Genomic DNA, 18,436 nt, shown 5'->3' on the forward strand with positions numbered 1-18,436 from the left:
AGAAGTGGCCCGGCTCTCTAATTCCGCACCGAGCCTGGCTCCAAAGGACACCGGACACGTTCAAAGGATCCAAAGTAGAAACGCAAAGCCCATTCGGAGAGGAGGAAGACACAAGAATCTCCCAGGACGAGACTAGGCGTCTGAGGCTCCGCCCATCCAGGGACCCAGCCTCCTTTCACCCGGACGTCAGAGACAGGCGCCCCTTGGTGGTCCTGTCCCCCTGCTCAACGGTGCGCATGCGCAATTCTCTCAGGACGCGAAAGCGGATCCCGCCGAGACTGACGCGCTCCGGTGAGTGACTTGGTTGTTTAGTTCGTTACTGCGTTCTGCGGAATTCAGGCCCTCTCCTCCACAGCTGGGTTTCGGGTCTCTCGGCAACTTAAACTTCTGAACCCGGTTGTCGCTCTCGCTCTGAGACCGCCGCTACCGCCTATGACGGCGTCGCCAGAAGGCTCGGTTCGGTCCAAGGAGTCCGGGCCCGGTTCCGGTTAAAATCGCTCCGACTCAGGTACGGGCCCAAGCTTTCTGAAGTCGGTTCATATAGACGCTAAACGCCTGCAGCGCTATTTTCCTGCTTTGATTACCTCTCTCAACCCTTTGGCGGACTCCAGGCTCCTCTCCACCCCCCCCCCCGCCCCCCGCACTCCTCCGCCCTATTCCGTTATATCAAGCCCTCACTCGGGAGGTGGATCGCCCTTGACCTCCCTCCTAGGAGAGCAGAGAGGGAATGTTGAAGCAGAAGTATATGCAGTTAGCGAGGCATCAGAACGTTTGGGGAGAAAAAATTACAGGGATTGAACAGAGATTGCAACAGAGTGAGACCTAACGGTCTGTGGGAGGACGAATAGAGAGGGAGGGAAATAAAATGATGCCTATAATCAGAGGAGGAAACACAGAAAAGGACACAAGGAGAGAAGCAGAAGGACCCGGGGAGACACACAGAGAACAAAGCACGCTGGTGGCGAAAGCGGAAAACCCAAACCCAGCTGAATTGCGTTGATTAAATGTGGAATATTAAGTTATGAAGTACTAAGTAGTGTCTCTATCAACTATATTTGTTTTAAGTTTGTTGACATGTTTAAATTATGCAGAGGAGAGTGATAGTTGCAAAAGCAGGTGTTTGAGGCATCTGCATTTCTAACTTTTGTTTCAGATGATGACTCCATTTGCAATCCCAGGCCTTCCAGAGGACAGAGACTTAGTTCCAGGTTGTTCTCTCCCCTTCTAAGAAATGGGGGAAGAATCTGTGTTACCACAGAGTTCTTTTGAAAATGGCCATTATTACCAGTACTGTTGCGATCACCCCCTTTGTTCTGTGGCTCGTGTCAGTCTTTTCTAAATTTGATGTATCCTCACACTTGTTTTAGCTTTAATATCAGGAACCTTTGGATATGTTTTAAATATCCAAATTATTTTTACTGTAAATTTTATTGTTCAGGTTACCAGGTTTATATGCTTTCTGCTGTATTCTGTATTGAAACTATTCTGAATAGATAGCAGCTCTACTTGACGTCTGGCTTCCCTGGTGGCTTAGAGGTTAAAGCGTCTGCCTGCAATGTGGGAGACCTGGGTTCGATCCCTGGGTCGGGAAGATCCCCTGGAGAAGGAACTGGCAACCCACTCCAGTATTCTTGCCTGGAGAATCCCCTGGACGGAGAAGCCTGGTGGGCTACAGTCCATGGGGTCGCAAAGAGTCGGACACGACTGAGCGACTTCACTCACTACTTGATGTCTGGTTTACTGTGCATGTGGAAGGGATGTTGATCACCTTTTAACACTCAAAACCTAGTTTAACCAGTTTAATATTCAGTAGCTTCTTTCTTGCCTTAACTGATCAGCTCAATTAGTGACCTCTGAACTGAAGTATCCAAATAAATAGATTGTCCTCTCAAGTTCCCTCTATGCAGATGTTAAAGGATGGGCTGGATCTGTTACAGATCTGAGTTCTTGGGCTCTACTCAATAGGAACAGGACAAGCGAGGAATTCAGGCAAAGCTTTACTGGAATTTGTGCTGCAAGACAAGTGAACAAGAAGAAGAAACATTTGCCCTTGCTTGTTCCCTGATGAAAGGCGGGACTGGTTCCTTAAATGGGGTGGGAGTGGGGGCGGATAAATAGGTCTGACTGGAGCTGTGGCTTAGATGGTCTGCCCACCCGCTGGTGATGCTGTGTGCACAGATCCTGTGCAGTATCCTGCCTTTGTTCTCAGCACCTCAGAAGTGGCCGTTGGGTTTTGGCCTGTTTGTGTCTTCAGTTCAGACGCTCAGTTGACTCTTTGCAGCCCAAGGACTGCAGCACGCCAGGCTTCCCTGTCCATCACCAACTCCGGGAGCTTGCCCAACCCATGTCCATCAAGTGATGCCATCCAACCGTATCATTCTCTATTGTCCCCTTCTCCTCCTGCCCTTAATCTTTCCCAGCATCAGGGTCTTTTCAAATGACTCAGTTCTTTGCATCAGGTGGCCAAAGTATTGGAGTTTCAACTTTAGCATCAGTCCTTCCAGTGAATGTTCAGGGTTGATTTTCTTTAGGATTGACTCACTGGATCTCCCTGCAGTCCAAGGGACTCTCAAGAGTCTTCTCCAGCACCACAGTTCAAAAGCATCAATTCTTCGGCCCTCAGCTTTCTTCATAGTCCAACTCTCACATCTATACATGACTACTGGAAAAACCATAGCTTTGATTAGACAGACCTTTGTTGGCAGAGTAGTGTCTCTGCTTTTTAAAGTTCTATCTAGGTTGGTCAGAGCTCTTCTTCTAAGGAACAAGTGTCTTTTAATTTCATGACTGCAGTCACCATCTGCAGTGATTTTGCAGCCCCCTTCACTGTTTCCACTGTTTCCCCATCTATTTGCCATGAAGTGGTGGGACCAGATGCCATGATCTTAGTTTTTTGAACGTTGAGTTTAAGCCAACTTTTTCACTCTCTTCTTTAACTTTTATCAAGAGGCGCTTTAGTTCTTCTTTGCTTTCTGCCATAAAGGTAGTTATCATCTGTGTATCTGAGGTTATTGATGTTTCTCCTGGTAGTCTTGATTCCAGCTTGTGTTTCATTCAGCCCAGCATTTCGCATGATGTAGTACTCTGTATTTAAGTTAAATAAGCAGGGTGACGATATACAACCTTGGCGTACTCCTTTCCTGATTTGGAACTAGTCTGTTTTTCCATGTCTAGTTATAACTGTTGCTTCTTGACCTGCATACAGATTTCTCAGGAGGCAGGTCAGGTGGTCTGGTATTCCCATCTCTTTAAGGATTTTGCACAGTTTGTTGTGATCCACACAGTGAAAGGCTTTGGTGTAGTCAATAAAGCAGATGTTTTTCTGGAATTCTCTTGCTTTTTCTATGATCCAGCGGTTGTTGGGAATTTAATCTCTCATTTCTCTGCCTTTTCACAATGCAGCTTGAACATCTGGAAGTTCTCAGTTCATTTACTGTGAAGCCCAGCTTGAAGAATTTTGAACATCATTTTGCTAGCGTGTGAGATGAATGCAGTTTTAGAGTAGTTTGAACATTCTTTGGCACTGCCTTCTTTGGGATTGGGATGAAAACTGATTTTTTGCAGACCTGTGGCCACTGCTGAGTTTTCCAAATTTGCTGGCATATTGAGTGAAGCACTTTCACAGCATCATCTTTTAGGATTTGAAATAGCTCACCTGGAATTCCTTCACCTCCACTAGCTTTGTTCACAGTGATGCTTTCTAAGGCCCACTTCACTTCGAATTCTAGGATGTCTGGCTCCAGGTGAGTGATTACACCATGGTGGTTATCTGGGTAGTGAAGATATTTTTTTGTACAGTTCTTATGTGTATTCTTGCCACCTCTTCTTAATATCTTCTGCTTCTGTTAGGTCCATACCATTTCTGTCCTTTATTGTGCCCAAATCTTTGCATGAAAAGTTCCATTGGTATCTCTAATTTTCTTGAAGAGATCTCTAGTCTTTTCCATTCTATTGTTTTCCTCTATTTCTTTGCATCGATCACTGAGGAAAGCTTTCTTATCTCTCTTTTCTATTTGAAACTCTGCATTCAAATGGGTATGTCTTTCCTTTCCTCCTTTGCCTTTTGCTTCTCTTCTTTTCTCAGCTATTTGTAAGACCTCCTCAGACAACCATTTTTCGTTTTTGCATTTCTTTTTCTTGGGGATGATCTTGATCACTGCTTCCTGCACAGTGTCATGAACCTCCATCCATAGTTCTTCAGGCACTCTGTTTATCAGATCTAATCCCTTGAACCTATTTGTCACTTTTGGGGGGGGAGGTATCTTACTGTTCATAATTTGCCCCAGCTGTGCATGTATGCAGTTATTTTTAGTTCTTTATGGCTTTTTTGTTTTCTGTGCTCAGGATGCATTTGTTCAGGTACAGAGCAGTGCTGTGGGGGTGGGGGTGGGGGGGCGGTCCCAGGTTCCAACCTTTCTCAGATTGATGTGAAACTTTGTTCCAGTAGAGCCCAGTTCATGATGAAGAAATTGTTCAGAGCATATCTCTGTGGGTGACCTTCTTTCTTGTGTTTCTGGAGTAATAACTATTTCTCATTTTATATTTTTTTATTATAATGTTTTTTGGAAAAGAAGAATTAAATGTTTGAAATTAATTAAACCCATGAAAAAGAAGTTTCTCTTGCTCAGGAACATGAAAGTTAGTCTGGAATTAGGACAAACCCTTTCTACTTAAGTCTGTCCAGACTGCCACTTCAACCCAGTTCTGCTTACTCAACTCAGACTTTTTCAGGGTAACTTTGTAAAACTGCTCCTGCTCTGAGCCTCAGTGTACTCACCTGTAACCCAGAGTAGACCACTTTGCCTGTATAGTTAAAACTTCAAATGTGTTCCAGTTCTGCAGCAGTTACAAAAAACACTTAAGAAAGAAACAGAGGCATAGGCCCAGAGATAGAGGCATATCTTTTTCTCAGCCTGTCTTTCTCTCTGAATCAGGGGTAAATCATAAATTTGCTTGTGTCATCCTTGGCATTAAATTCTTTTATGGTTTCCCATCACCCTCAGGACAAAAATCTCAGTTGTTCATTATAGCTCACAGGGAGCTCTAGAACTGAACTGACCCTCCAGAGTTGCTTCCAATTAACATAAAGGGTAACTTCCTTATCCTGCATCAACCAGTCATTGGATGCTGGCCACCTGGAAGAGGGAACTTGGAGGATGAAGATTTCTTGGGCTGAGTGTCAAATGGATGAAGGGTGATGCAATTGCAGCAGAGTGTGGGTTTCGGCAGCAGGAAAGGTCTTCCTGAAGTGGGTGAAAAGCTTACTAATTGGTCTTCCTGTAGAAATTTATTATCCCTGGATCCTTCCTGTTACAGTTGGCAGCAAAGGACCATCTTTCCCCACATTAAGGTTCTCCTCCTGGTATCCTTGTGGCAGAGCAGGGGGGTATGTTGATTGTAAGAATTAAACAACATATTTTCCTCATACAGAATAATCTTACCTGAATAATCTAACAAACAGAGGAGGAAAGAAGAAGGAATGGAGCTTTCCCAGGTAAAAATCATATTCTTTGTTGATCTGTTAACTCTTTCCTAAAATGACACGATTTGAACTTGTTAAACTTCTCTGTCCATGAAGTTTCCTGCCTAAAATATGTAATCACACACAGGGCCTTCCCTGAGTCTCCTCTCATCTCCCTGCAGATTCTTCCTCACTGTGACCCAGTGACCCGGAACTTGGGAAGAGGGTCCTTTAGGTGATCCTCCTGTGAAAGGTTTTGTTCTCACGTGGACTGGAGGTGGGAGTAGGCTCTGGTGTCAGTGAGGTGGGGCACCCTTCTGCGTGCCCTTCAACTCCATGTAAACCAAAGAGGCTACATATGTAAGTAGTGTATCGGTTGGCCAAAAGTTTCATTCAGATTAGAAAAACTCAAATGAACTTTTTGGCCAATGCAATACTAATGTGAGTAAATACCCGAGGAGGCGTAGAATGAAAGACTGATGGGGAAACATGCTTTTTGAGATTTTAAAAGTTAAAGAAGTGAATCAGTGTGTTTCTGGGTCTAAACTATTTCTGTACACTAGCAATAAACAAATTGAAAGTAAGTAAAACAATTGCATTCACAAGACCATCAGAAGGAATAAGAATTAATTTATGGAATTGGAAGATTTGTACAATGAAAACTACAAGTATTGATGAAAGAGTTGAAAGAAAAATAAATATCAAGATATTCTGTGATTGCTGATTTGAAGACTTAGAGTAGTTAAGATGGCAGTACTCGCCAGAGTAATACAAAGATTCAGAACAATCTCTGTCAGAATCCCAGCAGTCAATCTTGTACAAATGTGACCCTGGTCCTAAAATTAATTTTGAGTAGAGGTAGACCCCAGATACCCAAAATAAATGTGTAAAAGAATAGAGTTGGAGGGCAGCATCAAACCATACTGCAAACCAGGGGTAAACAAACCTGTGTTTTCAGCATGAGAAGGGTAATATAGATCAAAGTGATAGACTGAGTCCACAAGTAAACCCATCCATCTATTGTCTGTTTCTTTTTTATTTTTTAATTAATTAATTATTTGGCTGTGTCGGGTCTTAGAGGTGTCACATGGGCTTCTCTCTAGTTTTGGTACTCAGGCTCCAGAGTGAGTGATCTTAGTTGCCCCACAACATGTGGGATTTTACTTCCCTTACCAGGGATCAAACCTGGGTCCCCTGCATTGGAAGGTGGATTCCACTGGACTCCCAGGGAAGTCCCAGTCTATTCCTCTTTTTGACAGAATGCCAGAAACATTCACAGAAAAAGAGCATCTTTTTTTTTCTTACAAGAGTAGTCTCTTTAAAAAAAAAAAAAATGAAGTGTAGTTGATTCACAATGATTTGTCAATGTCTGTGTACATTATAGTGATTCATTTATATATATTATATATATACACACACACACACATTTTTTATATTCTTTTCCATTATGGTTTATTACAAGATATTGATGGTAGTTCTCGTGCTGTAGAGTATGACCTTGTTATTTATCCATTCTATATAGAATGGTTTGCATCTGCTAATTCCAAACTTTCAATCCATTCTCCCCATCCCACCTCCCCTTTGGCAACCACAAGTCTGTTCTTTGTTGGTGAATTTGTATCAGTTTGATAGATAGGTTCATTTGTGTTATATTTTAGAATCCACATATAAGTGATGGTATTTGTCTTTCTCTGAGTTACTTAGTATGGTAATCTCTAGTTGCATCCATGTTCTGGCAAATGAAATGGCTTCATTCTTTTTCTGACTGCATAGTATTCCATTGTATGCATGCATGACGTCTTGTTTGGCCATTCGTCTGTCAGTGGACATTTATGTTGTTTCCGTGTCTTGGCTGTTGTGAATAGTACTGCTTTGAACATAGGGGTGCGTGTATCTTTTTGAATTATATGTCCACATATATTTCCAGGGGTGGGATTGCTGGATCGTATGGCAACTCTATTTTTAATATTTTGAAGAACCTCCATACTGTTTTCCATAGTGGCTTTGTCAGCTTACATTCCTACCAACAGTGTAGGAGGGTTGCCTTTTCTCCACACTCTCTCCAGCATTTGTCATTTGTAGACATTTTAACAATGACCATTCTGATCAGTGTGAAGTGAGGTACCTCAGTTTAGTTTTGGTTTGTATTTCTCTGATAATTAATGATGTTGAGCGTCTTTTCAGGTGCCTTTTGCCCATCTGTATGTCTTCTTTCATGAAATGTCTGTTTAGATCTTCTGCCTATTTTTCGATTGGGTTGTGTTTTTTTGTTTTTGAATTGTGTGAGATAATCTGTATATTTTGGAAATTAAGCACTTATTGGTTGCATCATTTGCAGGTATTTTCTCCTGGTTTGTAGGTTGTCTTTTTTGTTTTGTTGATGATTCCTTTTGTTATACAAAACATCATAAGTTTGATTGGTCCCATCTGTTTATTTTCACTTTTATTTCTATCGTTTTGCTAGGCAGACCTTAGAAAAGTAATTTTTTTGGTTCAGCCATGTTATAGTATGTATCAACACTGCATTCCTTTTCACATCTAAAGTGGGTCTCTTGTAGGCAGCATATGGTACGCTCAAGTTTTTCAATCCAGTCTGTCACTCTGTGTCTTTTATTGGAACATTCAAGACATTAAAGGTAATTATTAATAGATAGGTATATACTGCCAATTTAAACCTTGTTTTCCAGTTGATTCTGTATTTCTTCTTTGTTTTTTTCTCTGTTTCTCCTTTTGCAGTTTGATGGTTTCCTTTTATATTATGCTTGTGTTCTGTTCCTTTTGGTTTTTGTGAAATAGTTTTTGGTTTATGGTTACCCTGTTTTTCAAGTATGTTAACCTCTTCCTATATCTACTTTCTTTAGGCTGATAGTCATATAGGCTTAAACACTCTTTTTGTTAAAAAATTAACAAATCTACATTTTCTCCTGGATTGGAAGAATGAATATGGTTTAAATGGCCAAACTACTCAAATACATCTACCCATTTAATGTGATCCGTATCAAATTACCCATGACATTTTTACACAAAAGTAGAACAAATAATCCTAAAATGTATGTGTATATTCATGAGAGAAATCAGACAAAAGGTTACATTTTATACTATTCTACTTATATGCAAATATCCCAAAGAGGTACATCTATTGAGATAAAGCATTAGTGGTGTCCAGGGACTGATAGCAAATGGGGAAGAAAGAAACAACTGCTGAATGGGTAAAAGATTTCCTTTGGAGATGATTGAAATATTTTTGAATGAGAAAGAGGTGATGTTCAACATTGTAAATGTACTAAATGTCACTGAATGGTACTTTAAAAGTGGCTAACTTTGTTAATATGAATTTCACCTCAGTTTAAAAAAAATTGGAGGATTGTAACTTGCTCAGAATTATCTTACATGGATCACTCAGAACATTCATTCCAGCCAAGCCAGTCCTTACATGTCTGATTCTGTAAGACTGATTTTCAGAACTCTCTCCCTGTTCACTTGGTGAAATGTTTCCTTTCAGGGACTGTTTACATTCAAGGATGTGGCCGTAGAATTCACTCAGGAAGAGTGGGAATGCCTGGATCCTACCCAGAGGGCCTTGTACAGGGACGTGATGCTGGAGACCTACAGGAACCTGCTCTCCCTGGGTGAGGAAAACGTCTCTGTAATTTTTTCCCATACGAATGTTCTCTCTGACCTTAGGTAACAAATTTTCAAAACATTTATTGTACACTGTATATGTATATTTTTGCCATATAATTGATACTCCATGAAATGCCATAGTTGAGATTTCAGACAGTTTTCCTTAATTCTTAAACTTTATACGTATGTGTGTTGATCTGACCCTCATATTTCAAAAGTCAGTGCTTCTCAAGATACTTTTTACTTTTCCTATTGTGTGTTCCTTCTGGAATGAAAAAAAATTTTTTTTTTGTACTTACTCAAGAGTCTTTTAGAATTCCAGAGACTATTATTTTGTATAATTGTGGTTATTTATTAACTTACTTGCTAGATTTATCATGATTTATGAACATGTATCAATTATTGTGATGTATAAATTTGTAAAAATATTTTTTCTTGCATCATGTTCACATGTGATTAAACAGTATTATAAAGATTAGGAATTAGGGAAGACAGTCTCAAATCTCAATTACAATTTCATGCCTCCAGTTCTGTAAGCCAGTACGTAGATAGACTTTCTACTTATGCAGTATCATTGAATTATCCACGTTATATGGCAAAAAAGTGTGCATTGTACATTGTATGTACTTGAAATTTTATTATCTGAGATAAGAGAAAGCATTAAAGCTGGAAAAAGTATAAAAAGAAAACTAAAAAAAAACTATCATAGTGTTTGAAGACCATGATAGAAGAACTTCTGTGATCATTGTATTATTTTTTGTGTAAGTGTCTAATTCAACATGAAATATTTTTCAACTCTATGTAATAGGAAGCTATTCTGCCACATTTGCAATCAAGGAATTATCATCCCCAAAAGAGGACATCAGTAAAGGAGAATTATGCCACCTGATGACATTAGAGAAAAATGAAACTTATGGCATCAAGGATTTTGACCTCAAGGAAGTCTGTCAAAATATGCAGGAGAGTGAGAGTGAGTGGGGATGTGATGCAAGAAATGACAAAGAAGTGCTTTTGACCCACAACAAAAATCTCAGTCAGAGGGAAGATCAGGATAATAAATCCTTAATTAATTTTCCTCAGAATGTTTCTGTAAGAAGTAATACATATGAATATTTCACGCATGACAAGCCATTCATAATAAATTTGTTAACAATGAAAGATAACATAATCATCACTAGAAACAATATAAAGTGTTTGGACAGTAGAACTGGAGCAAGACTGCAGACACAGGTGGCTGAACTGCAGAGATTTACAACTGAGGAGAAAATGTGTGGAGGCACTCAAGTTGAGAAGTCAGTCGGCAACGGGTCCTCAGTTTCCCAACTTCATCAAATTCCTCCTAGTGTGGAAACCACTGTGTTATCTGCCCAACACAGAACACACATTCAAGAAAAATCTTACAACTGTAATGACTGTGGGAAGGCCTTTAGCAAAAAATCAAACCTCACAAATCACAAGAGAATTCACTCTGGCCAGAAACCTTACAGATGTAGTGACTGTGGCAAAGCCTTTAACCACCAGTCCCACCTTACAGCACATCAGAGAGTGCATGCAGAAGAGAAAGCATGTAAATGTGATGTCTGTGGCAAGGTCTTCAGTCGAAATTCACATCTTGCGAACCATCAGAGGATGCACACTGGAGAGAAACCTTACAAATGCAATGAATGTGGCAAAGCTTTTACCCAATTTTCACACCTTAGCAGACATCAGAAGATGCATGCTGGAGAGAAACCACACACATGTAATGAGTGTGGCAAGCATTTTACCCAGCGTTCAAACCTTATGGCACACCAGAGAATTCATACAGGAGAAAAACCTTTTAAATGTAATAAATGTGATAAGGCTTTTATTGAACGGTCACAGCTTTGGGGTCATGAGAGAACTCATACTGGAGAGAAACTTTACAAATGTGATGAGTGTGGAAAAGCCCTTACAAGACATTCATATCTTACGCAACATAAAACCATCCACACTGGAGAAAAACCTCATAAATGTAATGAGTGTGGCAAAGCTTATACTCAGTTTGCAAGCCTCATGAGGCATGTGAAAATACACACTGAAAAGAAACATATGCCTCACACATGTGGCAACGGTCTTATTCAAAGCTCAAAGTTACAACAATTCAGACAAAATTTATGCGTGTATTCCAGCCTTACTCAGCTAATGGGACTCTATCAGGGTGGAAGAACACATACAGATGCCCAGCAGACGCATGAAAAGATGCTCAGCATCATTAATCATCAGGGAAATGCAAATCACAAGGTCAGTGAGATACCACATTATAGTTATTATCAGAACGACAATGAATAACAAACATTGGCAGTGCTGTAGAGAAAAGGGTACTCCTGGGCCTTGTTGCTGGTATTGTAAATTGGTGCATCATTTATGCAAAACAGTATGAAAGATTCTCAGAAATTAAAAAACAAAAAACCTGTTACGTGAGCCAGGTTTCGCACTTCTGGCCATTTACTGGCAGAACAGAAAAACACTAATTTGAGAAGATATAGGCACTCTTACTATTCACTGTAGCATTATTTCCAATAGCCAAGATATGGAAGCAACCTAAGTGTCCATTAATAGATGAAAAATTAGAGGAGATGTGTTGTGTGCAAGGCACACACACACACAGGAATATTACTGAGCCATAAATAAGTCTAGCCATTTGCAGCAACATGGATGGATCTAGAGGATTATACTAAGTGAAAGAAGTCAGATGTAGAAAGATAAATACTGCATGATCTCCTTATATGTGTAATATAACAAACAAAACACAGTGAAAACAGCTTCACAGGTAATGAAAAACAAATGCCTGGTTGTTGCCAGAAGGAAGGGTGGTGTGGTTCCAGGTAAAAGAAATGAAGAGGATCAAGTCATACAAACTCCTAGGTATTTATATATGTCATGGGACTGTTATATCCTGTGTAAGAAAGATGTTCAAAAATATTGTAATGACATAGAGGATAGATGGCTATACACATCGTTTCTATAAAGCAAATGTTGCCTCATGTATGTAGTACAGCCAAAATGAATATAATCAATTATATTTCAATAAAAGAGATTCAACCTTAGAAACCATACAAAAGTAATGTATATGATCTTTAATATTTACTTGATTGAATTTTTGTTATTTATACTAAACCTGCAGGCATCAGAAGGACAGTAAGGGATTGTTACACTCTACATGTATATACTTGAAAACATATGTGAAATGTAAAGGTAGAAAGAAAAGTGAAAGTGAAGTCGCTCAGTCCTGTCCAACTCTTTGCAACCCCATGGACTGTAGCCCACCAGGCTTCTCTGTCCATAGGATTTTCCAGGCAAGAGTACTGGAGTGGGCTGCCATTTCCTTCTCCAGGGGATCTTCCCAACCCAGGGATCGAATCCAGGTCTCCCACATTGTAGGCAGATGCTTTACTGTGTGAGCCACCAGGGAAGAACCTACCTTAAATCACACATGTGAAACAGATCATTTGAATGAATACTTTGAATTACAGAATTAATGTGTAATTTTTATCTGTGGAGGGATTACACACTACAGTATGAAATACAAGACTCTCCTTGATTATAACGAGCAATGTCATTCGGATACCCGCCAGAACAGCCTTTCTGTTTCTATTCATCACTGTTCATTCTGTTCATCATCAGTTTCAGAGACTCATAAGGACAAGATTTGGGGTTTGAGGATTGGAGGACTATTGTATATGATGCTTTAGGTCACTAATCATTGCTCTAAAAAGAGCAATGTTTAAAAAAAATTTTTTTATAGATGACATTGTTCTTTATTTTTTGCTAAGGTGTTTATTTACCTTTTTAAAACTATCATTCAAAAAAAAAATAATAAAACTATCATTCCCTCATCCCAGTTTTATAATTGACATATATCAACTTTAAACTGTACAGCAGAATGGTCTGACTTACATGTATTGTGAAATCCTTAAGTTTACTTAGCATCCGTCATCTCATATGGGTACAATAAAAAGAGAAAAGAAATAATTTTTTTCCTTTTAATGAGAACTGTATTGTTTAAAATACTTTATTCCACACTCGTGATGAATTACCTTCAAATACCTTTGAGAAAAACTTGTTTATATCATAATAAACTCAAATCAGTAATGTCTAAATGAAATTTCAGATTATCTATACATTCATTTTGAGGGTAGACAGTTTTCTTTAATTTTAAAATTATTATATCAGTTCAGTTCAGTCGCTCAGTCGTGTCCTACTCTTTGCGATCCCATGAATCGCAGCACGCCAGGCCTCCCTGTCCGTCACAAACTCCCGGAGTTTACTCAAACTCATGCCCATCGAGTCTGTGATGCCATCCAGCCATCTCATCCTCTGTCGTCCTCTTCTCCTCCTGCCTCCAATCCCTCCAAGCATCAGGGTCTTTTCCAATGAGTCAACTCTTTGCATGAGGAGGCCAAAGTATTGGAGTTTCAGCTTCAGCATCAGCCCTTCCAATGAACACCCAGGACTTATTTCCTTCAGGATGGACTGGTTGGATCTCTTTGCAGTCCAAGGGACTCTCAAGAGTCTTCTCCAACACCACAGTTCAAAAGCATCAGTTTTTCGGCTCTCAGCTTTCTTCACAGTCCAACTCTCACATCCATACATGATCACTGGAAAAACCATAGCCTTGACTAGCCGGACCTTTGTTGGCAAAGTAATGTCTCTGCTTTTTAAAAAAATATGCTGTCTAGGTTGGTCATAACTTTCCTTCGAAGGAGTAAGCGTCTTTTAATTTCATGGCTGCAGTCACCATCTGCAGTGATTTTGGAGCCCCCAAAAATAAAGTCTGACACTATTTCCACTCTCTCCCCATCTATTTCCCATGAGATGATGGGACCAGATGCATGATCTTAGTTTTCTGAATGTTGAGCTTTAAGCCAACTTTTTCACTCTCCTCTTTCACTTTCATCAAGAGGCTTTTTAGTTCCTCTTCACTCTCTGCCATAAGGGTGGTGTCATCTGCATATCTGAGGTTATTGATATTTCTCCCGGCAATCTTAATTCCAGGTTGTGCTTCTTCCAGCCCAGCGTTTCTCATGATGTACTCTGCATATAAGTTAAATAAGCAGGGTGACAATTTACAGCCTTGATGGACTCCTTTCCCAATCTGGAACCAGTCTGTTGTTCCATGTCCAGTTCTAACTGTTGCTTCCTGACCTGCATACAGGTTTCTCAAGAGGCAGGTCAGGTGGTCTGGTATTCCCATCTCCTTCAGAATTTTCCACAGTTTATTGTGATCCACACAGTCGAAGGCTTTGACATAGTCAATAAAGCAGAAATAGATGTTTTTCTGGAACTCTCGGGTTTTTGATGATCCAGCGGATATTGGCAATTTGATCCCTGGTTCCTCTGCCTTTTCTAAAACCAGCTTGAACATCTGGAAGTTCTCGGTCCACGTATTCCTGAAGCCTGGCTTGGAGAATTTTGAGCATTACGTTACTAGCATGTGAGATGAGTGCAATTGTGCGATAGTTTGAGCCTTCTTTGGGATTGTCTTTCTTTGGGATTGGAATGAAAACGGACCTTTTTCCAGTCCTGTGGCCACTGCCGAGTTTTCCAAATTTGCTGGCATATGGAGTGCAGCACTTTAACAGCATCATCTTTCAGGATTTGAAATAGCTCAACTGGAATTCCATCACATCCACTAGCTTTGTTCGTAGTGATGCTTTCTAAGGCCCACTTACAGCTTAGCTCTTTTCTGTATTCCTTATCTTGAAATGTTTTGTCAAATGTGCATAACAAAGTCTGTAAGACATGAAGACACTGGGATTTACTTTTACCTGAAGTATTACCATGTTTGCAGTATTTCTTAGGGCATTTTGTAGGGTGTATATTGTCTTTAATATGAACTGTATAGAACGTAAAGCTAGATTATCAACTATCAAATAATGTCATTGCTACACTCACTAACTTTTATGGCAATATCTGTTTCTTAACATCTGCTGCAAGGTATACGTTCTCACATCCTTACATGTGAAAGATATCAAATGCAGGAAATGGTAATCATTTGAAATATGGTAATGTTTGGATAGGTTAATTAGCATATTGAAATATTTTCACATACAAATAAGCAGAATGTCTTAGCATGGCACACACGAATAGATGATGTATCCTTACATTTGTAAAAGATCTAGTGAGTAGGATAGATTTTGGGATCTTTATAAGGTAGTTTACTCTGTATTATGCAATATTGCTAGCTGGTCATAGTGACAAGAAAGTTATTTCAGCATTGAGTTGATAGTGGAACTTTTCAGCAAACACAGATCACTACAGGAGAAACTGACTATAGGCATTCATGAGTCCATTTTGTTCCTGATGAGTTTTGTTTTAATAATAATTTAAAGGCAGCAAAATGGGCATATTCACAATAAAAGGATATTTTCCTCAATGGCAACAGATTTTTAAACGTCTCCTGTAATATTAAGAAACATGTAAATTATTAGTGATAAAAAATGTGAAAATACAGTGATCTCATTTGACCTGTGTATATATATTAAACCCTATGCTAGAAAACTAAAGAGTGTACATTTTAGAGCACAGATGAAACAAAATATTCACCACTGTCAAATTTAGAGAGATTGTATTCCAGAGGATTATTACAATAGACAGAGGGCTCCAACCAGAAAATCTATCAAGTCTCAACCATCAGAAAAGAACTTTTCATTTATACTGAGGACTAAGTAAGTGCAGAGGAAAAAATGCCATGTGAGGAATGAATGAGTAGGTGATCTAACTCACAGTTGATCGGGGAATGTTTTATGGTCAAGTCACCTACTCTTGGGAGCTGATGGTGTGGCAATAGGGTTCTTTCTAAATTGCAGTGCTCAAGAATAGGCAAAAATTCGGGGCCCTTGGAAGAGGAGAAAAACGTAAGTAAATTTTGATTAGATCATATTAACAGGCATTGTTACCAGTGATCAATTCGGACAAAGAATTCAGTACTCCTCGATAAGGCAAAAGGGTGGAAATTGGGAGGGTCTGTATCTGGATGGTTTCAAAGTAAACAAAGGGGCCAAGAGAAATCTACTGAAACTAATAGGGAAGTGTGTTTCTTTAGTAAGTAACAAGGGGAGTAAGTAAGGGGAAAGGAGTCCTACCTTTGCCATTTTCCAGAGTTAGACTGAAGTCCAGTGTTGTTACTGTATAATGACACCTTTGAGTTATAAGAAAAATTCAAAAGGTAATAAATAACAAGGTAATTTTGAAAATTTGAGCATTAGAAAATTTAATAATTACAATAATCTTCCTAGGATCCTCAGCATATATGCTTCTGAATAGCATTGAAGGATCTTGAATGTTTATTGGCCATGTCGTATATGTACCTGTCATATCCAAGAGACATCTTTAAGTGGTATCCTTTAACGGGAGGATTTCTATTCTCTCTGGAGGCATTATAATATGCATTATTTGACTGGTATGCAGAATGTTCTAAAAGACAAACTGACACCACAGTGGCCTTAAAGGAATCCTTAGAGCCAAAGTAGAGAGCAGAGCCTGTCCGAAGAGGAGAGGAAAGAGCAGAACCCCCTAAGGGCAGGTTCGTAGGGGAGACAGCACCCTTGGGCTGCGCCCCTCCAAGGACACCCCGTTTCAGCCACCCCGACATTAGAGACCAGCCCCTTGGCCCTCCTGCCCTCAGCCCACCCACCGCCGCCCTTGCGCACGCGCACTCAAATGCAGACCCGGAAGCTGTTCTCCCGGCCGACCGGCGCCTTCTGGCGAGTTAGCGGCGGCTTTTTTTAGTCCGAAACTAAGTATGCAATCTTCAGGCCCTCTTTCTCCACACTCAGACATCGAGGGGCTCCTGGTACGTTAAAACCGCCGAACGCGGCCCTCGCTCTCGCTTTGCGTCCTCTCGCGGCGTCGCCCGAAAACTAGGTTCGGGTCCTACGAGTCTGGGCCTGGTTCCGGCTTAAATAACATTGAGGCAGGTACTCTTTGGTCCGTGTAGACACGGACCTCTTGCCGAGATGTGTTCCTGCTGTGACTCCCCTACTCACCCCAGCCCCTCAGAACTGTTGGACATTACCCGCTTTCTTCGATGGCTGGTGGAGTCTTGACCGTTGATGTATCTTCACACTTGTTTTAATCTCAGAAGCCATTGGGTGTGTTTTAAATGTCCAAATTATTTTCACTCTAAATTTCATTGTCCAGATGATGAGGTTTATATGCTCTCTATTCGTATTCTGTATTGGAACTATTCTCTGATGTCTTGTAGATAACTTTACTCTGCATGTGGTAAGGATGTTGACCATGTTTTGACAGTCAGAACCTAGTTTAACCAGTTTATTACTCAGTAGTTTCTTTCTTCCTTTAAGTGATCTACTCAATTAGTGAGCTATAAATTAAAATGTCCAAATAAGTTGACTGTCCCCTCAAGTTCTTTCTGCACAGTTGTTGAAGGATAGACTGGATTTGTTACCGGCCTGGGTTCTTGGACTCTTTAATCAGTAGAAATTGGTAACAGGCCAGGCGAGGAATTCAGGCAGAGCTTTATTGGAACTCCCTTGGACTGCAAGGAGATCCAACCAGTCAATCCTAAAGGAAATCAGTCCTGAATATTCACTGGAAGGATTGATGCTGAGGCCAAAAGTCCAATACTTTGGCCACCTGATGCGAAGAACTGACTCACTGGAAAAGACCCTGGTGCTGGGAAAGATTGAAGGCAAGAGGAGAAGGGGATGACAGAGGATGAGATGGTTGGATGGCATCACCAACTTGATGGACACGAGTTTGTGTAAACTCCCGGAGTTGGCGATGGACAGGGAAGCCTGGCGTGCTGCAGTCCGTGGGGTCGCGGGGTCGCAGAGTCGGACACGACTGAGCAGCTGAACTGAACTGCAGCAGAGGTGAGAACAAGAACCAGGTGCCTCACTTGCTCCCCGAGGTTGGGTAAGCTGGTCTCTTAAACTGGCTGAAGGCGGCGGCAGAGTAGGAGCAGATGGGGTGGGTCCCCTAGCTGGTCTGCCCAACCCCTTGGTGGTGCTGTGGGCGGGGCATCATGTTCAGTACCCTGCTTTTGCTCTCCTCACCTCAGAAGTGGCCGTTGCAGTTGGGTTTTGGTCTGTTTGTATGTTATTTATAATTTGTCCCAGCTGTGCACATAAACAGTTTTTTTTTTTTTTTTAATAGCTTATGGTTTCTTGGTATTTTTAAAGAACTTTTAAATATATTTTATCTAGTTATTTTTGGCTGCGCCCTGGGTCGTCTTTACTGCTTGGCTTTTCTCTAGTTGCAGTGGGTAGCGGGAGCTACTCACTAGTTGCGGTGCACAAGTGGAGAAGGAATCTCAGTAAAATAATTTAAAAATACAGAATTGCACAAACATAACTGCTGATGTGG

General features: G+C 40.5%; 1 protein-coding gene across 1 annotated transcript; it reads left to right on the plus strand.

Moving 5' to 3' along the window:
- Positions 1 to 312: 312 nt before the first annotated feature.
- Positions 313 to 12,167, plus strand: LOC136161706 (zinc finger protein 677-like). Its single transcript, XM_065926731.1, has 4 exons — positions 313 to 508; positions 5,431 to 5,494; positions 8,964 to 9,090; positions 9,894 to 12,167. The coding sequence occupies exons 2-4, from the start codon at positions 5,480 to 5,482 to the stop codon at positions 11,393 to 11,395; spliced, it is 1,644 nt and encodes a 547-aa protein (XP_065782803.1). The 5' UTR covers positions 313 to 508; positions 5,431 to 5,479; the 3' UTR covers positions 11,396 to 12,167.
- Positions 12,168 to 18,436: the final 6,269 nt, after the last annotated feature.

This window comes from Muntiacus reevesi, chromosome 2 (genome assembly GCF_963930625.1).
Source record: "Muntiacus reevesi chromosome 2, mMunRee1.1, whole genome shotgun sequence".
NCBI classification, from domain to species: Eukaryota; Metazoa; Chordata; class Mammalia; order Artiodactyla; family Cervidae; genus Muntiacus; species Muntiacus reevesi.

What these genes read in the sequence shown, in the direction of transcription:
- LOC136161706 (XM_065926731.1), top strand. An exon ending in CAGGAACCTGCTCTCCCTGG is followed by an intron (nt 9,091 to 9,893) that starts GTGAGGAAAACG and finishes TCTATGTAATAG; the next exon opens with GAAGCTATTCTGCCACATTT.